Raw genomic sequence first — 27,468 nt, 5'->3', positions numbered from 1 at the left:
CATATGTGAGAGATCTCCCAACCCTTCTCCCAACAGCAATTGGGAGATCTCTCCACTTGTTCAATAGGATTTAGATCTGGACTCATTGCTGGCCAATTCAGAACTCTCCAGCGCTTTGTTCCCATCCATTTCTGGGTGCTTCTTGAAGTATGTTTGGGGTCATTGTCTTGCTGGAAGACCTAGGATGCAAACCCAGCTTTGTGGGCCCTACATTGCAACCCAAAATCCTTTTGGTAATCTTCAGATTTCATGATGCCTTGCACACTGTCAAGGCACCCAGTGCCAGAGGGAGCAAAACAACCCCAAAGCATCTTTGAACCTTCACAGTACTTGACTTTTGTTACTGTGGTCATTTCTTTTTAGGCCTCATTCAATTTTTGGTAAACAGTAGAATGATGTGCTTTATAGAGTTGTTGCGATACCAAATTTTTGATTCGGTTTCGATACCATGAAAAAGTATTGCGATACTCGATACCATTCGATACCACGCGAAAAAAATAAACAAAAAAAGCCACGTGCATTCCTCATTTTTAAAAATGGCGAATCGCGCAGTTTTTATTTTATTTTTTCTGTTCCGGCATTCACCACCTAGATTTTTTTTTTATATTTTAATAGTTTGGACTTTTCTGACGTGGCGATGTAATATGTTTATTTATATAGTTTATATGTGAAATTGGGAAAAGGGGGGTGATTTATACTTCATATTTTAGTGTTTTTTTTTTTTTCACTTTTTATTTAATAACTATTTCCCCCCTTAGGGGCTAGAACCTGGGATCTTTCATCCCTTTTCCTATTCACCCTGATAGATCTCTATCAGGGTGAATAGGACTCCACACTGTCCCTGCTGCTCTGTGCTTTGTGCACACAGCATCAGGGATGTTACCATGGCAACCAGGGCTTCTGTAGCGTCCTGGCTGCCATGGTAACCGATCGGAGCCCCAGGCTTACACAGCTGGGGCTCCGATCAGAAGCTGCCACTGCACCACCAATGAGGGGGAGTGGAGAGGTCCCTGTGGCCACTGCCACCAATGATTTTAATACTGGAGGGTTGAGAGGGGCCGGCGCACTGTGCCACCAATGATTTTAATGGGATGGGGGGATTGAGGGGGGGGGCACACCACCACCAATGATTTTACCCCTTTATACAGGAGGCGGGTACTAGCAGATCAGCGGCAGTTAACTGCCGCTGATCGCAGCTCCCTGTCAGGGGCAGGGTGCCGGCAATGCGATTCTGCTGCCGGCACCCGCCTCCTGTATGTGTTAAAGACTGACTACTGTATATGAGTCCAGACTTTCACTATTAGGCCACACAGAGCGGCGCCCAGCGATGTCTCAGCACTCACCATTTAGTCCTGGGCGCCGCTCCGTTCGCCCGCAGTGCCCCATTACTGTCTCCTCTCCTGCTCCACATGCTGCTGATTACTATCGGAGCGATGGGAGGAGACATCAGCTTCACTAGTGGGCGTTCCTTCTCCCTGGCTGTAGCGCTGTCCAATCGCAGCGCAGGGAAAAGGAACGCCCACTAGTGAAGCTGATGTCTCCTCCCATCGCTCCGATAGTAATCCTATCATTGGTGGCGCAGTGCGCCCGCCCCTCCTCCGCCCCTCTCTTCTCATTGCCGCCCCTCCTCCACCCCCTCTCTTCTCATTGCCGCCCCTCCTCCGCCCCTCTCTTCTCATTGCCGCCCCTCCTCCGCCCCTCTCTTCTCATTGCCGCCCCTCCTCCGCCCCTCTCTTCTCATTGGTGGCAGCGGCAGCAGCACAGGGGGAGGGAGGACAGCTTCCTTCTCCCCGTGCTGCTGAGAGAGAACATGAGCGCGCCGATAGCAGCGCGCTCATGTTCAGAGATACTAGACTGCGCAGAAGCGCAGCCCTGTATCGAAAAAACGGAAATCCCGGTATCGTATCGATACCGGGACAAAAGTATCGATTGGGTATCGAAATTTCGATACCCGCAACAACCCTAGTGCTTTACCGTAAAGTTCTATCTTGGTCTCATCTGTCCACAAGATGTTTTCCCAGAAATATTTTGTCTTAGGCCTCTTTCACACTTGCGTTGTCCGGATCCGGCGTGTACTCCACTTGCCGGAATTACACGCCGGATCCGGAAAAACGCAAGTGTACTGAAAGCATTTGAAGACGGAACCGTCTTCCAAATGCTTTCAGTGTTACTATGACACCCAGGACGCTATTAAAGTCCTGGTTGCCATAGTAGGAGCGGGGGAGCGGTATACTTACAGTCCGTGCGGCTCCCGGGGCGCTCCAGAATGACGTCAGAGCGCCCCATGCGCATGGATGACGTGTCCATGTGATCACATGATCCATGCGCTTGGGGCGCCCTGACGTCACTCTGGAGCGCCCCGGGAGCCGCACGGAAGGTAAGTATGCTGCTCCCCCGCTCCCCACTACACTTTACCATGGCTGCCAGGACTTTAGCGTCCCGGCAGCCATGGTAACCACTCTGAAAAAGCTAAATGTCGGCTCCGGCAATGCGCCGAAACGACGTTTAGCTTAAGGCCGGATCCGGATCAATGCCTTTCAATGGGCATTAATTCCGGATCCGGCCTTGCGGCAAGTGTTCCGGATTTTTGGCCGGAGCAAAAAGCGCAGCATGCTGCGGTATTTTCTCAGGCCAAAAAACGTTCCGTTCCGGAACTGAAGACATCCCGATGCATCCTGAACGGATTTCTCTCCATTCAGAATGCATTAGGATAATCCTGATCAGGATTCTTCCGGCATAGAGCCCCGACGACGGAACTCTATGCCGGAAGACAAGAACGCAGGTGTGAAAGAGCCCTTACTCACGAACATTAACTGCAGTCTCGCTTTTTTATGTCTGTGTCAGCAGTGGGGTCCTCCTAGGTCTCCTGCCATAGTGTTTCATTTCATTCAAATGTCGGCAGATAGTTTGCGCTGACACCGATGCACCCTGAGCCTGCAGGACAGCTTGAATTTCTTTGGAACTTCATTGGGGCTGCTTATCCACCATCCGGACTATCCTATGTTGCAACTTTCATCAATTTTTCTCTTCCCTCCAGGGAGATTAGCTAAAGTGCCATGGGTTGTAAACTTCTTGATTATGTTGTGCACCGTGGACAAAGGAACATCAATATCTTTGGAGATGGAGTTGAGATTGTTGCTATATTTCCACAATTTTGGTTCTCAGGTCCTCGGACAGTTCTCATCTCCTCTTTCTGTTCTCCATGCTTAGTGTGGCACACACAGACACACTATGCAAAGAGTCGGCTTCTCCCCTTTTTATATTGCCCACACCTGTAACTTGCCACAGGTTAGCATCACATGCTTGTGAAACAAAGTTGTTTACCCACAATTTTGAAAAGGTGCCGATAATTTTGTCCAGCCCGTTTTTGGAGTTTTGTGTGAAATGATGTCCAATTTGCCTTGTACAGTGGATATACAGTGGATATAAAAAACCTGTTAAAATGTCAGGTTTCTGTGCTGTAAAAAACAAATGAGACAAAGATAAATAATTTCAGAAACTTTAATCACCTTTAATGTGACCCATAAACTGTACCACTCAATTGAAAAACAAACTGAAATCTTTTAGGTGGAGGGAAGAAAACAATAAATAATGTGGTTGCATAAGTGTGCACACCCTCTTATAACTGGGGATGTAGCTGTGTTCAGAATTAAGCAATCACATTCAAAATCATGTTAAATAGGAGTCAGCATACACCTGCCATCATTTCAAGTAACTCTGATTAACCCCAAATAAAGTTCAGCTGCTCTAGTTGGTCTTTCCTGAAATTTTCTTAGTCGCATCCCACAGCAAAAGCCATGGTCCACAGAGAGCTTCCAAAGCATCAGAGGGATCTCATTGTTAAAACGTATCAGTCAGGAGAAGAGTACAAAATAATTTCCAAGGCATTAGATATACCATGGAACACAGTGAAGACAGTCATCATCAAGTGGAGAAAATATGGCACAACAGTGACATTACCAAGAACTGGACGTCCCTCCAAAATTGATGAAAAGACAAGAAGGCGACTGGTCTGGGAGGCTACCAAGAGGGCTACAGCAACATTAAAGATGCTGCAGGAGTATCTGGCAAGTACTGGCTGTGTGGTACATGTGACCTCAATCTCCCGTATTCTTCATATGTCTGGACTATGGGGTAGAGTGGCAAGACGAAGGCTTTTTCTTACAAAGAAAAACATCCAAGCCAGGCTACATTTTGCAAAAATACATCTGAAGTCTCCCAAAAGCATGTGGGAAAAGGAGTTCTGGTCTGATGAAAAAAATGTGGAACTTTTTGGCCATAATTCCAAAAGATATATTTGGCGCAAAAACAACACTGCACTTCACCAAAAGAACACCATACCCACAGTGAAGCATAGTGGTGGCAGCATCATGCCAAGGGGCTGTTTTTCTTCATCTGGAACTGGGGCCTTAGTTAAGCTAGAGGGAATTATGAACAGTTCCAAATACCAGTCAATATTGGCACAAAACCTTCAGGCTTCTGCTAGAAAGCTGAACATGAAGAGGAACTTCATCTTTCAGCATGACAACGACCCAAAGCATACATCCAAATCAACAAAGGAATGGCTTCACCAGAAGAAGATTAAAGTTTTGCAATGGCCCAGCCAGAGCCCAGACCTGAGTCTGATTGAAAATCTGTGGGGTGATCTGAAGAGGGCTGTGCACAGGAGATGCCCTCGCAATCTGACAGATTTAGAGTGTTTTTGCAAAGAAGAGTTGTCAAATCTTGCCAAGTCAAAATGTGCCATGCTGATAGACTCATACCCAAAAAGACTGAGTGCTGTAATAAAATCAAAAGGTGCTTCAACAAAGTATTAGTTTAAGGGTGTGCACACTTATGCAACCATACTATTTTATTTTTATATTTTTTTTCTTCCCTCTACCTAAAAGATTTCAGTTTGTTTTCAATTGAGTTGTACAGTTTATAGGTCACATTAAAGGTGGAAACAGTTCTGAAATTATTTTTGTCTCTTTTTTTTTTTTTTTACATCACAGAAACCTGACATTTTAACAGGGGTGTGTAGACTTTTTATATCCACTGTATATACATACACTACTATATAAGCTTGGTAAACTTTAAAAGTACACAGTGTTACTTACCCACTTTGGTTGGATGGATTTTTTGTGACTGTCGTGTCGCAGTGCACCACCGTTGACTATCATTTAGGCCCCTTTCACACGGGCGAGTTTTCCGCGCGGGTGCAATGCGTGAGGTCAACGCATTGCACCCGCACTGAATCCGGATCCATTCACTTCAATGGGGCTGTGCACATGAGCGGTGATTTTCACGCATCACTTGTGCGTTGCGTGAAAATTGCAGCAAGCTCTATATTGGGTGTTTTTCACGCAACACAGGCCCCATAGAAGTGAATGGGGCTGCGTGAAAATCGCAAGCATCCGCAAGCAAGTGCGGATGCGGTGCAATTTTCATGCATGGTTGCTAGGTGACGATCGGGATGGGGACCCGATCTTTATTATTTTCCCTTATAACATGGTTATAAGGGAAAATAATAGCATTCTTAATACAGAATGCAAAGTAAAATAGGGCTGGAGGGGTTAATTTTTTTTTTTTAATTAAACTCGCCTCATCCACTTGTTTGCGCTGCCAGGTTTGTCTTCTTTGAGGACCTGGGAGCGAGTACCTTTGGTGACGTCACTGCGCTCGTCACATGGTCCATCACCATGGTGATGGACCATGTGACGTACCATGTGATGAGCGCAGTGACGTCACCAAAGGTCCTTTTCCTCCCAGGTCATCAAAGAAGAAGAAAGAAGACAAGTCGGGCGGCGCAAACAAGTGGATGAGGTGAGTTTGTAATATTTTTTTTATTTTTTTTCTAACCCCTATATCCCTAATTTACTTAGCATTCTGTATTAAGAATGCTATTATTTTCCCTTAACCATGTTATAAGGGAAAATAATAAAATCTACACAACCGCTAACCCAATCCCGAACTTCTGTGAAGAAGTTCAGGTCTGGGTACCAAACATGCCAATTTTTCTCACGCGCGTGCAAAACGCATTAAAATGCTTTGCACTCGCAGGGAAAAATCGCGCATTTTCCCGCAACGCCCGTGTGAAAGAGGCCTTAGGGCTGCAACGATTCATCCATGTAATCGATGCAAAAAAATCCTTGATGCAGTTTCCCTGCATTGATGATTTGTTTAAATCACGTGACTCACCGCTCCGTGGCTTCCAGTCCGCACCGCACTGCCAGGTCCTTACGTGCACACATAGTCAGCGCGCTCAGGTCCCGCCCAGTGCATGCCGGGAAGTGGGAAGAAGATGCGGTCCGTCTCCTGCGGACTCCATGTCAGCGCACTGCCAGGAAAGGTAAGTATAAGGTAGCGGGGGGACCTGTGATTTGAAGGAGCTGATGGCGCGGGGGGACATGGATGGCAATGACATGGAGGGGCTGATGATATCTGATGGGAGTGGGGGACAGGGCATGGAGGGGCTGATCTGATGGCACTGGGGGAGGAGGGGACAGGGCATGGAGGGGCTGATCTGATGGCACTGGGGGAGGGGGGGACAGGGCATGGAGGGGCTGATCTGATGGCACTGGAGTAGGGGGGGACAGGGCATGGAGGGGCTGATCTGATGGCACTGGGGGAGGGGGGGACAGGGCATGGAGGGGCTGATCTGATGGCACTGGGGGAGGGGGACAGGGCATGGAGGGGCTGATCTGATGGCACTGGGGGAGGGGGACAGGGCATGGAGGGGCTGATCTGATGGCACTGGGGGAGGGGGACAGGGCATGGAGGGGCTGATCTGATGGCACTGGGGGGGACAGGGCATGGAGGGGCTGATCTGATGGCACTGGGGGGGACAGGGCATGGAGGGGCTTATCTGATGGCACTGGGGGAGGGGGGACAGGGCATGGAGGGGCTGATCTGATGGCTACTGGGGGAGGGGGGGACAGGGCATGGAGGGGCTGATCTGATGGCACGGGGAGGGGGGGGGGGCAGGGCATGGAGGGGCTGATCTGATGGCACTGGGGGAGGGGGGGGACAGGGCATGGAGGGGCTGATCTGATGGCACTGGGGGAGGGGGGGACAGGGCATGGAGGGGCTGATCTGATGGCACTGGGGGAGGGGCGGACAGGGCATGGAGGGGCTGATCTGATGGCACTGGGGGAGGGGGGGACAGGGCATGGAGGGGCTGATCTGATGGCACTGGGGGGGGGGGGGGACAGGGCATGGAGGGGCTGATCTGATGGCACTGGGGGAGGGGGGGACGGCATGAAGGGACTGATCTGATGGCACTGGGGGAGGGGGGGACAGGGCATGGAGGGGCTGATCTTATAGCAGTGGAGGACATCACATGGCAATGGATGACATGGAGGCACTGGGGGAGTTGGGGGAGTGGAGCTGAAGGCACTGGTGAATAGTGGAGCTGATTGCACAGGGGGAAACGAAGGGTGTTGGGGACTGATGGCAGGGGGTCTGATGAGTTTTTATAAAGGAAAACAGTCTATTCATTTTTTTCTTATTAGAGTACTCGATTAATCGTAAAAATAATCGGTAGAATACTCCATTTCTCAAATAATAGTTTACTGCAGCCCTAGCCTTAGTTCTCTCATATCACTGATATTAGTGACTGTCATATGGCTCCCCAGGTCATCACACCAGCTGTTGGGGCAGTGTTTTGCTCCACAGCAAAGACAGACTTGAAGCGCTCACCACAAGGCCTCCATACTTGAGCTCAAATGGCGTCGGATCCAGAACAGAACCTGGATTCATCAATACAGTTCTCGTCCATAGCTGTCCAGGTTTCTCTTTCATGACATCACTGCAACGGCTACGGTGGCTGGCTGTCCACAGGACACGTCATGGGTGTCAGGACACTGCTGAGAGCCTGGAAATGGTCGGGGCAGAGACACGGGTGTGTAATGTATGTTTCTCCTGTGTCTGGATGTTGGACAACAAACTGAGAGCTGTCCATGCGTATTGGTTGATCAAACGATCCTCGACTCTGTGTAGCATGCCCTCACATAACCACTGCTCTCAACACCTCCTAACGTCTAATTGAGAAAGGCCTAGACTGTGGGAGATTTGTCAAAAAGACCATCCTTTTTTTCAGACCAATATGCTCCCCCCTCTGTCTGTCAACTGAGCAAAATGTCAGAGTATGTTGTAGAGGCATTTCTAGCAGTCAACACTCTCTCACCAAGAGGTAGACTACCCAAAAGTAGCCTCTGAGAGCCTTTTTATAGCCCTTTACACCCTTGTGTGGCAAGACCCAGTGTCTAATCACACCACATCTGTAACCACTTACATATCACTGCATGCAGAGTCAGCCCTGCTCAACACGGCCTGTCTCCAGTAAATGTGACATACAACAGTGTTATATATTGGTGATATCATGTTCTCTCTCTTTCTATGTATAATATCAAGTGCTCATCCAGCTTCAGACAATGTACATAGATAAAACATCTCCATAGTGTAAAGTGGATTTAGGAGCCCATTTATTTGGACAGATAATCGGGAAGGACCATTCCTGCGAACACTCATTCTTGACAATCTGCCTGTCTAAATGGGCAGCAGATCACCTGTTGAACTAGCGAAATGTCCGTTCATTGTGTGATCCTGTTCATACAGGCATCTAAATTATCGTTTCTGGGCAGCAGATCGTGCTGTCTAAGCAGGAACAGTGCGGCTGTATGAGGAGGAGGTATTGCAATAGCGACTGCTCGTTCTCATACAATGGAGGAGACCGCTGCATGTAAATGCAGCGTGTCAGCTCCACTAAGCAAGCAACGGAGTATGGGGAAGGAACTATTCCTACCTGACAATCTGCTCGGCCTGTGTAAAGCATCTGTTCTTATGGCTCTATGTTGTGCTGTTCCTTTATTATTTCTACTTGACGTTATGAATGACTTGCTAGCAGTCTGCAGTAAGGGTACAGAGGGGTGGTAACCACCTGGGGGGTGTACCTGCGCAGACTCTATCCAATCAGTGCTGCCCCCCCCCCCCATCCCCATCTGGTTACCTCCCCTCTGTACCCTTACTGCAGACTGCTAACAAGTCATTCATAACTTCTAGTGGAAATAATAAAGGAACAGCACAACATACAGACACAAGAACAGATGCTCCAGAATTGTTATTACATGGGGAATGCATGTAGCTATTAAAACAGACATGTCAGGACAGGTGACAGATCCTCTTTAACCCCTTACATCACGGTGACGCACTATTACATCACAGTGTGCTGGTACTTAATGCTCTGCGCCGTACTATGCCATGATAACAGGCTCACCAGCTGGGCTCACGCCATCAGTTGCCTGCTGTATTATAAAACAGTCACTGCTCTCTCTCTGCCCAAAGATCCTGGCAGGTTAGCCCTACTAATACCACGGTTTGACAGAGGGAGCTCCCTCTGTCCACCAGTCGCCCCCCCAGGAATGCAATTGCAGGGGGCCCAATAGTTGCCATGGCAGCCCTGGGCCTTCTTAAGGGTCCCACACTTGACATGTCTCGGCTGCTAATGCATCCTGCCTCTGGCTTATCAGAATGACTGTGCACTTTAAAGCCTCATTCACACATCAGTGTTTTGGTTAGTAATTTCCATCAGTGATGGGGAGCCAAAACCAGGACTGGAGCCTCCACGGACATTAGGTATAAGGCCTCTTGCCCACGACCGTATGCCCTCCGAGAGATACGGTCCATGAGCGGGCCATATGTTCTGGAGCGGCATTGATTGTGCGCACAGCATCATAGATTACATTGATGCTGTGCACGTCGGGCCGCCAGCAGGGCTATTGTCCCGCACTCATATGATCATATGAGTGCCTAAGGGAAAGATCTGCACCTGTTCTGTGTTTACACACCTGGTTTTAGCTCAAAATCACTGATGAAAATCACTGACTGAACACTGACTGTATGAATGAGGCATAATACAGGAGCAGAGCATAGTACAAGTTATCAGAAGATCAGTTTCCAGTTCCCATTCGGCTAAAAACAAATGTTTAAAAAATTCAATAAAAAAAAAAAAAGAATTTAATGCAAAGTGTAAAACATTAACACCCTTTTGTAATAGAAAAAAAAACATAATTAGTATCTGCAGGTCGGTTGACAATGGCCCAGTCTATTAAAATGCCTCATTATTTAAAGGGGTATCCTGAATCAGTCTGTCTTGTGTAATGCATCCATAGCCTAACTGAATCATGGCATCATTCATGTGACACCCCAATGACATTCAGTAAGCAACAGTGTGAAATGGCATATACAGTTGTGTTCAAAATTATTCAACCCCCAATGCTGTAAAGGGTTTTAGGGAATTTAGTGTACATTTGTAATTGTGTTCAGAATGAAATCTTACAAGGACTTTTTAAAGAACCAAATGCAACTAAAATGACATCAATTGTTTTTGTAATACAGTATTAGGCTACTTTCACACTAGCGTTGTTTTAATCCGGCGTTCAATTCCGACACCGGAACTGCCCGCCGGATCCGGAAAAACGTGTGAAAACGGATTACATTTGAATCCTGATCAGGATTTTGATCACAATGAAAAAATGCATTGGAAAAAACGGATCCGCCATTTATGGACTTTAACTTTTTTTTCACATTTTTCGGGTTTAACATGCAAAAGCCGGATCCGTTTTGACTGAACACACAGTGCCAGATCCGGCGTTAATGCAAGTCAATGGAAAAAAGGCCTGATCCGGCGTTCAGTCAAAGTGTTCAGGCTTTTTGGCCGGAGGTAAAAATACTGCATGCTACGTTTTTCTGAAAAGCCTGATCAGTCAAAAAGACTGAACTGGAGACATCCTGATGCATCCTGAAGGACTGACTCTCCATTCAGAATGCATGGGGATAAAACTGATCAGTTCTTTTCCGGATTTGAGCCCCTAGGACGGAACTCAGCGCCGGAAAAGAAAAACGCTAGTGTGAAAGTAGCCTTAAATGTTTTTTTTGTGATTTCTTCATTGACACAATTATTCAACCCCTTAAAGACTACAACTCTTAAGAACAGAGGTTCATTCAAGTGTTTTCGATCAGGTATTGAAAACACCTGTGGATGTCAAGGAGCAGCAATCAAGCATAATAAGCACCAATTAGGCAGATTTAAGAGGACTGTGATACTCAGCTCCTTCTAGACATTTACTGGTGTGTTTACAAACATGGTGAAGTCAAGAGAAGGGTCTAGGAAGACAAGAGAAGAGGTGATTTCTCTTCACAGGAAGGGCAATGACTATAAGAAGATTGCAAAGATGTTAAACATACCAAGAGACACCATAGGAAGCATCATTCGCAAATTCAAGGCAAAGGGCACTGTTGAAACGCTACCTGGTCGTGGCAGAAAGAAGATGCTGACTTCGACTGCTGTGCGCTACCTGAAGCGCAAAGTAGAGGAAAGTCCCCGTGTGACTGCTGAGGAACTGAAAAAAGATTTGTCAGATGTGGGTACTGAAGTTTCAGCTCAGACAATAAGGCGCACACTGCGTAATGAAGGCCTCCATGCCAGAACTCCCAGGCGCACCCCCTTGCTGTCTCCAAAGAATAAGAAGAGTCGACTGCAGTATGCCAAAAGTCATGTGGACAAACCACAAAAGTGTTCTGTGGACTGATCAAACTAAATTAGAACTGTTTGGGCCCATGGATCAACGCTATGTTTGGAGGAAGAACAAGGCCTATGAAGAAAAGAACACCTTGCCTACTGTGAAGCATGGTGGGGGGTCAATCATGCTTTGGGGCTGTTTTGCTTCTACAGGCACAGGGAAGCTTCAGCGTGTGCAAGGTACCATGAATTCTCTTCAGTACCAGGAGATATTGGATGAAAATGTGATGCAGTCCGTCACAAACCTGAGGCTTGGGAGACGTTGGACCTTTCAACAGGACAATGATCCCAAGCATACCTCCAAGTCCACTAGAGCATGGTTGCAGATTAAAGGCTGGAACATTTTGAAGTGGCCATCGCAGTCACCAGACTTAAATCCGATTGAGAACCTCTGGTGGGACTTAAAGAAAGCAGTTTCAGCGCGCAAGCCTAAGAATGTGACTGAACTGGAGGCTTTTGCCCATGAAGAATGGGCGAAGATACCCGTAGATCGCTGCAAGACACTTGTGTCAAGCTATGCTTCACGTTTAAAAGCTGCTATAACTGGAAAAGGATGTTGTACTAAGTACTAAGATTGAATGTCACTTGGGTGTTGAATAAAACTAATGATGTGAGCACAGAAAAGACATTTGTGGTTATTTCATTATAAATGTTATGTTATATTTGTCTGACTTACAAGTGCCTCTTTGATTTAATTGTAAACAAGATGACTGAAATGATCAAAATCAATGTCAAACTGGCCAAAACACAAAATTTTAGTGGGGGTTGAATAATTTTGAACACAACTGTATGTGCTGAGTCAGCACACTGGACACTTCCATGGGACAACTACCAGTGATGGTCAGTTCGCAGTGTTCGCCAATGAACACATGCGGGCTGCCATCTTGACTCACCCGTCCGGCGATGCACAGGTAAGCCTGTACCTGTGCCTGTGTCGGGAGACTGTCTGAAATCAAATGCGGTCACCGGGAGCAGGCATTTCTGAGAACAGCCACTGGGGGCCTTTATCGGGCTGTTCTCGGAACTGCCTGCTCCCGGTGACCGCATTTGATTTCAGACCGGCTCCCGGCACAGGTAAGGGCTTGCCTGTGCATCGCCGGACGGGTGAGTCAAGATGGCAGCCCGCATGTGTTCATTGGCGAACACTGAACTGACCATCACTAACAACTATATAGGACATATGATGGAAACTATTGGGGCTGTCACAATAACCACTTTACTGTATGTGTTTTTACATGGTTGCCTGTTTCCAGGTAATTTTGAAAAATGGCTACCTGTCTCTAAGTGATATTGTCATGTTGTTAACAAAGTTAAGTGTAGAAAAAAAAGCCAAATACGACACATGCAGGGGAGATGGATGTGGTGATGATGGATTTTGATGTACTTCTACACTGACGGACATGAGATGCTTCCTCAGGCAGTAATACTGTGTATATGCTGTATTCGTATGTTCTGCATCTTAAACTGTTATTCATCTCTGGACAGTTAACTGAATGGTAGAGGTCACATGACAAGCTTGGGGGGGGTCACATGACTGACACCATCTTTAGGCCTCATGCACACGGCCTTTGGGCGGCCGTGGCCGTATTGTGGCCCGCAAACGGCGGGTCTGCAATCAACGGCCGCCGGCCGTGTGCACACCGCATCACGGATGCGGACCCATTTACTTGAATGGGTCCGCAATTCCAGAGATGCGGAACGGGGTCATGGAACGGAACACCGGAAGCACTACAGAGTGCAATTGTGGTCCCCAATGCACGGAACGCACAACGGCCATGTGCATGAGGCCTTAGTCCCATTCGGATCTCCTACAGATGCATTTTACAGGACTAAAATGGGTTGTAACGTTTTTTTTAGTTTTTTTCCCCCATTTGGAGAGGCTATTGTCCCAATATAATAAAGTTCTTAGAGCAAAATTTTAAACGTGTTAGAAAAACGGACAACTACTTATTCTCTAAACACATAAATGTAATCATTGAAACCAGAATACTACTTTAACCTGAAAGTTGTTAAAAAAAAAAAAAAACTGCCAGAATTATCATTGTCGCCTCACAGCGTTATTGTATGCAACAGCCACAGCTCATGGGGGAAAGCACACTTCCAGCTGCGGCTGAAACGATTATTCAAATCAATCGAGAAACTCGGCACCAAAAAATCCTCAATGCTCCTTTTTTGCATCGAAGACTCGTCTGTACCTTATGACCATGGAGAATGAGTGAAGAGCTTGCTATTACTAGCGTTGAGCGAAGTGAGCTTCTGATGAAGCATCCAAAACTTCGGATTAATACTGTACGGAGATTCGTCTCCACACAGTATTAGAATGTATGGGCTCCGATGAGCCGTAGGGAGTTATTCACGAAGTCGCGCGTGACTTCGTTGAATAACTTCAGTAGTTGATTTTTAAAGCTCAGCCATATGGTTACGTGGTCACATAATGTCCTCTTGCCAGTGATGATAAACCAGGGGATTTATACTGAGACTTTAGGTGATTTGTTACCATTTCTCCCTATGGTTTCGTATACCACCGCACTTCTATTATTGCAATCAACGTACCAAGTACATGTGAAGAACATATTCACCCTCACGGACCTAAAGCAGTTTAAAGATCGGGATATGAAGCAGTGGAAAGTCTTGTCGCCAGCGTCAACCAGTCACAGTGCAGCTTTGAGGATGTTGGGTACTTGGCCGGGCAACCTGGGAATTAGGAAAATGAAAATACTTAAATATTACTTTATTATAAATATATTCCTAAATACCTTTCATTAGTTATACTTGCTCGTTTTGTCTGGGGAGCAATCATTAGGAGAAATAAATTGGCCGCTGTCCTATCAGTGCACCCAGAACTTGTCCTAATCACACAGGGGGACAAGTTACTTCAGAGCAGTGAGCCAAAGAGCTGCCTCATGTTCTTCTATGATCCTGAATACAGTTTAATACGATCTTCATCTAAATCTCTAGAAATGGAGTTCATGAGGAGACATGAAGTACAGAGAGGAGGTGGAAATGTGACCAATGAGCAGCAGCACTTGTATGCAGTCTCCATTACCACAGCCCCACATTACCACAGTCTGTCATGTCCGTCTTCTCTGTCGGTCCTTTCTGCTGCACCGCTACAGCTTGCAGAGGCAGATCACTCTTTGATAAGTGTCATAAATGGCTAGTCTTTCTAGGGGGAGAGCCTACATCTCCATACAGTGTGACTAGAGAGCTCAGAGTTGTATGCTATGCTTTATTCACATCAGTGTTTTGGTCAGTGATTACCATCAGTGATTAGGAGCCAAAATCAGGACTGGAGCCTCCACAGACACAAGGTATAAGGAAAACCCTCCACCTGTTCTGTGTTTAAAGCTGCACCTGGTTTTGGCGCAAAATCACTGATGGAAAACACTGAGTGAATGAGCCCTTACTTTCTATTCACAACTGCCGAGAACCAGGGTGGATTTGATTTAAATCAAACGGATTTAAATCACTAGTCAGTAAGGCTTGATTTAAATCATAGTTTTCTACATGAAGACTAATTCTTGCTGGTATAACTTATAATATGCAAGTAGATGAAGATTTTTAGAATAACAACTTTTCATATTAGTTTGATTAGGTTGATTCTGCATTCATAGGTTTGTAGAAGTTAGGATTAAGGTCTTTTTATCAACTCTGTTCATGTTATAACATTTTTGCTGTGAAGAAGAGGCATGTGATCTCTGCTTAGTCAAATTCAGTTTTGAGAACTGCAAAAGTAAACCAAGCATCTGTGATGATATCTTGTAGGCAGAGAAACTGCCCAATAATCTTACAAAAACCTTTTTTTTTTTTTTATCATTTATTTTTATCCACCCTGCCAAGAACTTTGGTCAGCCCTGGTGTCTGTTAAATGATGGAACTGGGCATGTGTGACCTCATTCAGCTCAGTAGCAGGATGTGCACATTACTATGCAGAGTGGACACCAGGGGGCACTATCATAATGGAGTAAAGTGAATATCTCACAACAGGAGAATTTTTGTAACAGAATGTAAATCACAAAAGTATCACACTTAATTATTTAACATTTGTTTAGGCCACAAACCTGTGGTTCCCAGGTTTAAAGGGGTTGTCCCAACTCATCAAGTTATATTTATTATGTGCATGGCATTGATATAAGTAACTTACTAATGTAGATGAATTAGCAGAAATGGCTCTGGTCCCCACTATCTTACTTCTTCGTCCTCTTTATAGATTGCTCGTCTCCAGGGGTTACGCCCACCGCGATTTGCGCACAGCTAGAAAAAAAGCCGGCCTTTCTGGTGGCCGGGAATTGATGGAGTGAGCGCGCACAGGGCCGAGCACATGCGCAACAGCTCCCGTTCCCGTCCACCTGTCATTCTCTCCTGTAACCACTTACCATAGGTTGTCACGATCTGTACAGGGTCTGCTCCGCTGAGACTGCTAGTGTTTCAGATAGTCTAGCAGCCTTACGAGCGTGCACGTGTAGTCAAGGGGCGGGATTATATTATCCCAGCGCCTCAGGCCTGCTCCATCAATCACAGCAGAGGTACCGCCCCCCCCACTACAGCTCAGGAAGTGCCCCAGGAGCCGTGCACTGAGGACAACCCCTTTAAGTATCCAGGAAAATAAATAAATATATATTTCCCAGTAATGGGACTGAAACTTTGCACCTTGGGTGAATAATGGACACTACTTTATTGTAAGTGCCGCGGAAATATATATATATATATATATATATATATATATGTGTGAATGCCCCCTAAGAGAGTTGAGAGATTTTAGCTGGGTGGATTTGTGGATGTTACAGTGTAGGAATCTGCCAGCTTGGATTTGTACAGTGTGTCTCTGACAAGTTATTGTGGAAAAGGTTGCTGTCTGTGAGAGGTCTGCATCTGAATGGGAACAAGCCATCTGTTCTGATGAGGTTTACAAATTGCATGGAGCGCGGGGAGGGAAATGAACACTTGGCTGGCTTTGAACAGGCGAAAATGCATGCCACAATGCCCACACATCCCTGATAACATCTAAATGAATGAACGTGAACTCTTTCTCTTTATTAAGTGTTCTGATATCTGTGAGCCATGCTGCTGTATTACAGCCTTAAAGGGGGTTTCCAGGTTCAGAGCTGAACCCAGACATTCCCCCATTTTCACCCTCCGGCCCCTCTGATATGAGCATTGTAGCATTTCATGCGCAGGGTAGGGGCTCCTTTGTTTATATTTTTATAAATACATGCTAGGGCAACCCTTAGTACCGATGATGTCACCAGGCTCACTGCTAGGCGGGAGTCTCCACCTAGCGTTCCCATGGGGAGCCCGGTACATGACCGGATCTCCAGAAAAGGGCTTTGCCCTGCGCGATGAAATGCTCCAATGCTCGTGTTGGAGGGCCTTCCTGGGTGAAAACGGGGATTTGTCCAGGTTCAGCTCTGAAGGACAACCCCTTTAAGCCTGATTCTGCAGGCGATTGTCGAGAGGGAGGCATCCTTCCCGGTAATCATCTGCTTGCTAGTGGCGGAGACCACTCTCCCCCACAGCATGGGGAGGAGCGATCATTATACCATCGCTTGTCCCCATGCTGTCTATGTAGTGGACCACCCCTTTAATAGCATGCCAGGCAAGATGGCAGCTCCCATAATCATGGAGAGTAAACAGAATTTAAAAACCTTTTAATCAGAATATAAAAACTGGTTAGAAAGTAAGAATACGTTTCAGTAACAGGTTTTAATTAGTAGAAGAAATAATATAGGTGATAAATTCCTTGTGAAGCGTCGCAGTTACCCATGGGCTGCTGCAGTTCGTCCAGGTCTCTTTCACACCATGTTCTCTGAGCCACCAGCAGGTTAACATTTGAATTATTCGCCTTCTCTTTGTTTTTACATCATTATTGCGGATTGTTTTTTTATAAAATCTATTGCTGTGTTACAGATGACAATGGATGAAAAGTATGTGAACAGCATTTGGGATCTGCTGAAGAATGCAATTCAAGAAATCCAGCGCAAGAACAACAGTGGACTAAGTTTTGAAGAACTGTATCGAAATGCATATACCATGGTTCTCCACAAACATGGAGAGAAGCTGTACACGGGGCTTAGAGAAGTAGTGACGGAGCATCTCATAAATAAGGTAACCACAGGTCCTGACGACGCAAATTATGCAAACCGCCTGGGTTTCATCGTGTCAGATGGACAAACTGCCTGCGAAGAAATGTACCTGGTTAATGGTTAACGTACTTTATAGCCGAGCTGTAATCAGACTAACGGATTTGTTTCCACAGCAATAATTGCAAATTCCTTGAGGTATTTTGGAATGAATTGGGTACGGTTCTTGCAATTGATAAAATATTTCAGCAGAACACTGGAAATTCATAAAGAGGTTCTTAAAGGTGTTCAAGATCACAATACTGATGGCCTATTCATAGAGTAGGCCATCAATATCAGACCGTGGGGGGCAGACTTTCAGGACCCCCGCCAATCGGCTGTTTTAATGGGCCGTGCTCCAGCCTCTTTACAACTTACATCGTTCTATACACAGAACGTCCTTTACGTGGTAGTGGCTGTTCTGTGAATTGCTGCTTTCTCTGATCCACCTTGAGTCTGACTTCGCTGCAGTATAGAGAATAGATGCTACTAAGTCTATGACGATCTGGTGCCAGGACAGGAGTAAGCATTGAAGAAGCTGCAACGCTCACCAGAGCGCCGTGACCCCTTCAAACAGTTGAAAGGCAGTAATGCTGGGAGACGGACCCCCACCTATCTTATATTCCTATGAATAGGCCATCAGTATTGTCATCCCAGACAACCTCTAACCCCTTCTATGTATCGTGCTTCCCGGGACTTTAAAGATGGTGTCCGTTCGCAAACACGACGGGCGCTATAGCCGCTGGGTGCATGCTGTTTCATACAGCATACACTCGCAGCTAATGCCCGCCACCGGCATTGCCATCATCCATGATCACGACATATGGAGGAGCTAAAACTTGTAGGCGCACGCTTCTGGGTATTCTCTAGCAAAGATCGGGAGAGTCGGATGTAGTGTGTGCGCCAGCCCCTGTCCTCCTGTGTGACAGTAGGCTGCTGCACATTAGTTCCTATAGAGCTCCTGTCTGTTGCAGGACTCCATAGGAACATGGTATAATCCTCATAGATCCCAATGCTAATGCATTAGAGTCTATGAAAGGATCAATCTAATGATTGTCTTTCACACGAGCGAGTTTTCCCTCAGGGTGTGATGCGTGAAGCAAACACATAGCATCCGGACTGAATCCTGACCCATTCATTTTAACCCCTTAAGGCAGGGCTCGACAAATCCCAGGTAGCCATGGCGACCAGGAATTTGGTCCTGGCGCTTGGGTATTTGTCAGCCCGTTTTCAAAGATGCCTGGGCGACGGGTGCGGAGCTCCGGAGGGGGGCCGTTCTGTCCAGAGGCAGCACAGGAGTGGAGATGAGCAGAGAGCTGTGTGACGGTGCCTTAGGTTCCATATATGCAATATGATCGGACCGCGATATGATCGCGCTCTTGGCACGCACCATGGTTTCCTGAGCCGTCATAGTGGAGAAGGAGTCCCTCCCTCCCTCCCCACTGTGCGCGGCTGCCGCTGACCACCAATGAGAACAGAGTAGGAGGAGGAGGGGAGGGACTGTGGCCACTGCACCACCAATGAATGCCTGAATACCAATGTGCCGGCCATGATGACGGCCCCTATGGCTGCACGCTGTGATCCGCGCAATTAACCCCTCAGTTGAGGGGTTAATCGCGCGGATCACAGCGTCCTGTCAGAGGTCGTGTGTCGGGAATGTTTGTCTGCATTGGTGGCAGTGGGCAGTTCCGATCGGAGTCCCAGCAGTGTAATGCTGGGGCTCCGATCGGTTACCATGGCAGCCAGGATGCTACTGAAGTCCTGGCTGCGATGGTATGTTAGTGAGCAGCATTATACTCACGTGCGCTGTGGCCGCCGGTCGCTCCTTCTTCTGTCTGTGCGGCTCATTGCTAATGCTTATAGCATTAGCAATGCGCCGCACAGACCTATGAGAAGAAGGAGCTCCCGGCGATCACGGCGCACGTGAGTATAATGCTGCTCACTAACATACCATCGCAGCCAGGACTTCAGTAGCGTCCTGGCTGCCATGGTAACCGATCGGAGCCCCAGCATTACACTGCTGGGACTCCGATCGGAACTGCCCACTGCCACCAATGATGAGGAGGGGGACCCTGTGGCTACTGCCACCAATGATTAATACTCGGGAGGGAGAGGCTGGAGGGGCTGATAGGCTGGCTGCCATGGTCAGCTCCCTGCTGTTGTGTGCACAAAGCACAGGGCAGCAGGGAGAGTGTAAAGTCCTATTCACCCTAATAGAGCTCTATTAGGGTGAATATGACACGGGTTCTAGCCCTTAAGGAGGCTAATAGTTATTAAATAAAAAGTAAAAAAAAAAAAAAAAAAGTTTAAACAACCCCCTCCCCCCCAATTCAGAAAACAATATATCGCGATATATATCACATATTGCACATGCTTAAAATTATATCGCAATTATATCTATTTTAGGCCATATCGCCCACCCCTACACTGTATGTCATATATATCATGGTCCTGTATACTGCATATACCATACTATACAGCTCATGTACACTGCATATGTAACATGGTATACAGCATATGTACACTGCATATGTAACATGGTATACAGCATTATTGGGGGGGGGGGGGGGGGGAGCACTATGGGGGCATCTACTGGGGACTTTATGACGCGGCTCCGCCTGGCTCCTAACTTTTTTAGCTGGCTCCTAGATTCCAAGGAAATTTGTCAAGCCCTGCCTTAAAGGGAACCTGTCACCTGGATTTTGTGTATAGAGCTGAGGACATGAGTTGCTAGATGGCCGCTAGCACATCTGCAATACCCAGTCCCCATAGCTCTGTGTGCTTTTATTGTGTAAAAAAACCCGATTTGATACATATGCAAATTAACCTAAGATGAGTCAGAGCTTGAAAATATGACTCTTCTTTGGTCACACAAGTAAGATATGACTCTCATGTTAATTTGCATAAAAGGCGGGAAGTACAAAAATGCATAATACTTATTGAATTCGTCTGCAAATGAAAATAAAAGTGTAATTTATATGTTTAGGGTAATACAATGAACATTTAGAAATGCTCAGTGAGGGTAGCATAGTAGAGGTGACAGGTTCCCTTTAAGGACACAGCCCTATTTCACCTTAAAGGGGTTATCTGAGTTATGAAAAAAAAATAATATAGCACTGAAAATCTGATTATATAACTGAGCTAAGCAAGTTTTATGCAAAAAAAATATATATATTTCCTCATTTCCCTGGTTCTTTTCTGGCCCTTTGTTTACATGCAATAAAAACAATCTCTGCCCCTCCCCCTGCTCTGCTAAGGGAGTGACATGTCTGCCTGCTGGGAGACTCTGCAGCATGTTGTATGTGTAGGACTACAAGTCCCAGCTGTATAATGACACTGCTAAGGGAGTGGATACAAGAGCTGCCCTGAGTGCTGGGAGAAAACAGCAACTTGTAAGTGTAGAACTACAAGTCCCAGCTGTATAATGACACTGCTAATACACACAGGATCTTCCCCTTACCGGTAATGCTCTGCAGAACTTCTCTTTCAGCTCCTGTGCCCAGCATTTGTCTCCTCACTGCCTGCAGCTACTCAGTAAACACTTCAGCTCTGAGTCTGTGCAGCTAAAGGGGTTAAGATTCCTAGGATAGAGCACACAGCAGTGAAGGGGGCGTGGCCTGCACAGTGACGTCTCGTTTACAGGCTTGTAAACGACCTTTATCAGAGCAGGGAGAGAAGCTGACATCACAGGTCATGTGACCCTCAGTGAAATCTGAGAAACCAGCCACTGGAGATAAAGTGAGTGAATTTAGAAAGCTGTTATATTTGCCCAGTTAGGAACATGGAAAGAACAAAAAAATAACTGACAACCCCTTTAAGGACCAGGCCATTTTTTGCAAATCTGACCAGTGTCCCTTTAAGTGCTGATAACTTTAAAACGCTTTTACTTACCCAGGCCGTTCTGAGATTGTTTTTTCGTCACATATTGTACTTCATGACACTGCTAAAATTGGTTAAAAAAAGCAAAAAATTTTGCATAACAAAAATTACTAAATTTACAAAAGATTTGGAAAAATTTGCAAATTTCAAAAGTTTGTTTCTCTACTTCAGTAATACATAGTAATACCCCCAAAAATTGTGATGACTTTACATTCCCCATATGTCTGCTTCATGTTTGTATCATTTTGGGAATGATATTTTATTTTTTGGGGATGTTACATAGTTTAGAAGCAAATTTTGCAATTTTTCTGAAATTTTCCAAATCCCACTTTTTATGGACCAGTTCAGGTCTGAAGTCACTTTGTGAGGCTTATGTAATAGAAACCATCCAAAAATGACCCCATTTTAGAAACGACACCCCTCAAGGTATTCAAAACTGATTTTACAAACTTTTTTTAACCCTTTAGGTCTTCCACAAGACTTCATGGCAAATGGACATAAAATTTAAGAATTTTGATTTTTTTTTTTGGGGAAAGTTTTCCAATATAATCAATTTTTTCCAGGAACAAAGCAAGGGTCAACTGCCAAACAAAACTCAATATGGGTTGCCCTGATTCTGTAGTTTGCAGAAACACCCCATATGTGGTCGTAAACTACTGTTTGGCCAAACGGGAGGACATAGAAGGAGGGGAACGCCATATGGGTTTTGCAAAGCATATTTTGCAGGACTGGTTTTGTTTATACATGTCCCATTTCAAGCCCCCCGTTGCACCCCTAGAATAGAAATTTAAAAAAAGTGACTCCATCTAAAAAAGTACACCCCTCAAGGTATTCAAAACTGGGTTTACAAACTTTGTTAACCCTTTAGGTGTTCCACAAGAGTTAATGGCAGATGGAGAAACAATTTCGAAATGTATATTTTTTGAAAATTTTTCCATTTTAACCCATTTCTTACAGTAATAAAGTAAGGATTAACTGACAAACAAAACTCAATATGGGTTGCCCTGATTCTGTAGTTTGCAAAAACACCCCATATGTGGTCCTAAACTACTGTTTGGCTAAACGGGAGGACATAGGAGGGGAACGCCATATGGGTTTTGGAAGGCAGATTTTGCTAGACAGTTTTTTTTGGACACCATGTCCCATTTGAAGCCCCCCTGATGCACCTCTAGAGTAGAAACTCCAAAAAAAATGACCCCATTTTATTAACTACGGGATAGGGTGGAAGTTTTGTTGGTACCAGTTTACGGTACATATGATTTTTGGTTGCTCTATATTACACTTTTTGTGAGGCAAGGTAACAAGAAATAACTTTTTTGGCACCGTTTTTATTTTTTTTATTATTTACAACATTCATCTGACAGGTTAGATCATGTGGTATTTTTATAGAGCAGGTTGTCATGGACGCGGCGATACCTAATATGTATCCAATTTTTTTTATTTATGTAAGTTTTAAACAATAATTTCATTTTTGAAACAAAAAAAATCATGTTTTAGTGTCTCCATAGTCTCAGAGCCATAGTTTTTTCAGTTTTTGGGCGATTATCTTAGGTAGGGTCTAATTTTTTGTGGGATGAGATGACGGTTTGATTGGCACTATTTTGGGTTGCATATGACTTTTCGATCGCTTGCTATTACACTTTTTGTGACGTAAGATGACAAAAAATTGCTTTTTTTACACCATTTTTATTTTTTTACGGTGTTCACCTGAGGGGTTAGTACATGTGATATTTTTATAGAGCCGGTCGATACGGACGCGGCGGTACCTAATATGTATACTTTTATTTATTTATGTAAGTTTTACACAATGATTTCATTTTTGAAACAAAAACAATTATGTTTTAGTGTTTCCATAGTCTAGGAGCCATAGTTTTTTCAGTTTTTGGGTGATTATCTTGGGTAGGGTATGATTTTTGCGGGATGAGATGACGGTTTGGTACTATTTTGGCGTACATTCCACTTTTTTGATCACATTTATTACCTTTTTTGGGAAGTAAGGTGGGCAAAATTTCAATTTCCTCCGTTTTTTTATTTTTATGGCGTTTACCATGCGGGGAAAGTATCATGACCGTTTTATAGATCAGGTCGTTACGGACGCGGCGATACCTAATGTGTATTTTTTTTTATTTTTTTATTCAGTGATAAATGTTTTTTTTGTTTTTATCAACTTTTTTCACATTTTTTTGACCCAGACCCACTTGGTTCTTGAAGATCCAGTGGGTCTAATGTCTGTATAATACAGTACAGTACACTATATAGTGTATTGTACTGTATTTTACTTACACTTTGTCTGAACAGATCTATGCCTTTAGCACAGATCTGTTCAGCACCATGGACAGCAGGATGCCTGTGAAGAGGGTTAAGGGTATGGAAAGGGTTAAACGGCTGACATCATAGCACAGATGTCAGCCGTTTATACCAGTGTCAGCAATGTGCTGACACTCTGGTATACCCACTGGACGCCAATGAATATTCAAGAGGAGGCGGGCGGGGTATCGCACTCCCGGGACCGCGGGGATCAGAAACTGCAGAAAGCGCTGCAAACCACAGGTCTGAATTGACCTGCGATCGCAGATACGGGGGGAGGGGGGTTCCCCCCCCCCCCGGCGTTGTGACAGGATGCCCGCTGAATCCTGTTCCGATTAACCCCCGCCGGGCCGCAATTGCGTTTTAAACCCATGACTTATCGGTACGTCATGTGTCCTTAAGGGGTTAATGGGTCTGTATACATGAGTGTCGTTTTTCATGCATCATTTTCTGTTTTTAAGAAAAATCACAGCATGTTCTATATTCTACGTTTTTCACGCAGCCCTGGCCACATAGAAGTGAATGGGGCTTCAGTGAAAAGCGCATCGCATCTAGATGTAATGCGTTTTTTACTGATAGTTTCTAGAAGATGTAGATTATTCAGCTTTTTATACATGCGTGGAAAAAACAAACACTGAACACAATCGCAGACAAAACTAACTTGCGTGCAAAACCATCAGTTTTTCCTGAAAAGACCCTGAGAGAATCTAACGTTCGTGTGAAAGAGGCCTTATAGTTCTCTATGGGAACTATAAAAAAACAAAAAAAAAAACACTAGTACTATTAAAATCTAAAAATAATTATCCCATACGGAAAACGGTAACATGGGGGAGAAAAAGTGAAAACAGCTGATTTGCTTTTTTTTTTTGGTCACTTCTCCCGCAAAAAATTTAATCAAAAGTACAGATCGCCCTGCAAAAAATAAGCCCTCACAAAGCTCTGTACAAAAGTTATAGGGGTCAGAATATGGTGACGAAAAGAAAAAAAAAAAATTTTCAAGTTTTTTTTTTTTTTTCTTCCCCCCCCCCCCCCCCCCAGGATAAAAACGTAAAAAAAACAGGTTAAAGAGAACCTGTCTACATTTTGTATGGAGTCGCGATTCTTTGTGGACGTTTAGCAGCTATGAAATGGATGTGAATTTAAAAAAATATATATAATGCAGCCAACCATTCAGTTCCCCTGCGGTGACCTCTGCTGCAAAACTTTAGCATTACATGCTGACCATTCAAATGAATGACTGTGTAATGCGTGAATTTCCTGCTATGCCAAAGTGAAGATTCCCTCTGTAATAGCCTTTCTGCTCTGGATAATAGGAGTATTGTGAGCAGTGGATCCCCCCTACTATGAAAGGGGTTTGTCCGGGCTTTTAATATCAGATCGGCGCTGGTCGGACCCCCGCCACCACCGCCGATCAGCTGTATGAGATGATGGCGTACGCAGTGTGCATCTGCCGTCTCACTTCCTGTCCTCCTATGTAGTCTATGGCAAAACAGCAGCCGAGCAGGAAGGGAGACGGCACGCTGCGCGCGCTGTCTCGTCTTATAGCCGATGGGCGGGGGTGCCGGGGTCCGACCCCGCCGATCTGATATTGATGACCTCTCCTGAGGAATAGGTCAGCAATATTAAAAGCCCAGGGAACCCCTTTAATGGCCTAGCCCCAATATCTGATAGTCGGGGGTCCGACCCCTGCTGATCAGCTTTTTCAGAGTAGCTCCAGCGCCAGAACTGCACAGCTCCATCTATTATGTAGTGGACAATGCTGGTTACTGCAACACTTGCTCCCATTGAAGTGGGGTCCGATATCGAGGTCCTATCTAGAGGAAAAGCAATCAGTAGTAAAGGACTGAACTGCGTGTTTGCCATAGTAGGATCTATATTAGGTCCCATATCTAGTAGAGGAGGCCGAGCTGTAGGGTGTTGTGTGCTGAGACGCCTCCTAATACCGTTATGAGCAGCTTGGATCATGGCTGATGCTGAATTTACTATGCATTGTTTTACACAAGGTGTACTTTAACCCCTTCAGTACGGAGACACTTTTCACCTTAAATCCCCGGCCAATTTTTGCAAATCTGACGCGTCACTTTATAAATGATGAATGTTGCTCAGAGCTAATCTTACTGCCTTTTACTTCCTTCACCTCCCCCCCCTTTTTTTCCTTTCTCCCCCATTCACCTTCCCCACCCTCCTCTTTTATCCTCTCTCCATTTTCTCATCTTTCTATCCTTTCTTCTCAACTCCTTAAATATTCACCCTTATCTTGACAACTTAGTAGTTCATGTTCTTTTGAGTCTCAGTATCTATATAGTGAAGAAAGAAACCGAGGCCACATCGCACGTAATTCAGAATTTATTGCACTACAGAAGTTTTCTTGTGGAAATTCTGTCTGTTATTGATATATATGCAATTCATATGTATAAACAGACACTGTAAGCATGGTACATATACTAACAGTTATACATAAAAACCGTTTAAACATAAATGATGAATGTGGCCTGAGCAGGGCTGTGATGGGTTCAGGTCTCTGGCTTTTTGCGGCAAAACCTGTAATAAACACAAAGACATTATTATAGTATACATATATAGAGAGAGCAGTTCTGTGCAGTGTGTGATGTCCGAATGTGCGGCTAGGAAGGCGACATTGTGTGATTTATCTAAGATTGTAAGATCTGTCACATCTGTAATAATGACTTAGATCTCAGGAGTGGATTAGTAATGTCAGTGTTATACGTAAAGTGAAATATTACACACGTGCAGTAGACGATGATGGCAAATACTACCAGGAACACGAGGAGGATAAAGAGTGGAATAGCCGCGATCACTCCGAATTCCATGTCCGGGAGCAGCTCAGTACTCATCTCGATGTCTAGCATCCACGTTGTTCCTAAGAATAACAGTAACAATAAGTCATATAACTAGGGATGCCGATTAGGACACATTTATGAAATTGTCTTAAAGAAGAACTGCCTTTGCTGCCCAAACCAACCTTCATTTTTCACGAGCAGCGTAGAAACTGACAGCATAATGAGGGATTTCTGAGTGATCTGCGCTCTATATGATGAGCAAATTAAATCAACAAAACTCCTATTATTTTAGAAAGAAAACTCTAATCGCAGGTGAGCGACGTGTTCTCCTTCACCTTCCCTCACAATCACCTCTACATCTCCTGAACATTTGTCTAGAACCCGGTGATGTCCTAACAGTTATCACATCACTTCTCGGTGACTTACAGCAGATCACCTAACCGATGTTACTCAGTGTATTCCTAGGAGTAGCAATTTCACAGTATTTTTTATTTTGTAGTGTGAGAGAAGAAATCTGGGGGATATTTATGAAGACTGTCAGTTCCTATGCTGGTCTTAATAAGGAATGTGCTGGAGTAATATGTGCTACATTTTAAGTGAAGGCTTCATAATACATTTGGTGTGTTTTCTTGCTGTCCATGTACCAGTAAAGGTAAATGATCTGGCATAGATGTCTGCTATAATTTACTCCATTTGTAGGCCACAAATCACAAAAAGTTGCACATATTTGTGCAAAATGTGGCTTGCAGAAAAACTAAGACTTTTGTATGCTGGAAAACTGGAGAACAGCCTTTAATAAATC

At 45.1% G+C, this 27,468-nt stretch overlaps 1 protein-coding gene across 2 annotated transcripts in view; it reads left to right on the top strand.

Annotated features, from left to right (window-relative positions):
- CUL3 (cullin 3) overlaps nucleotides 1–27,468 on the top strand; it is a 120,509-nt gene that overhangs the window by 37,494 nt on the left and 55,547 nt on the right. For both annotated transcript variants that reach the window (XM_040428015.1, XM_040428013.1), the window contains exon 2: nucleotides 17,468–17,665. In XM_040428015.1, the coding sequence (XP_040283949.1) occupies nucleotides 17,468–17,665 (198 nt within the window). The remainder of the gene's footprint in view (nucleotides 1–17,467; nucleotides 17,666–27,468) is intronic.

Source organism: Bufo bufo, chromosome 4 (genome assembly GCF_905171765.1).
Source record: "Bufo bufo chromosome 4, aBufBuf1.1, whole genome shotgun sequence".
Lineage (NCBI taxonomy): Eukaryota > Metazoa > Chordata > Amphibia > Anura > Bufonidae > Bufo > Bufo bufo.
The sequence above is the reverse complement of the archived record's forward strand: the minus strand, read 5'-3'. Positions and strand labels throughout refer to the sequence as shown.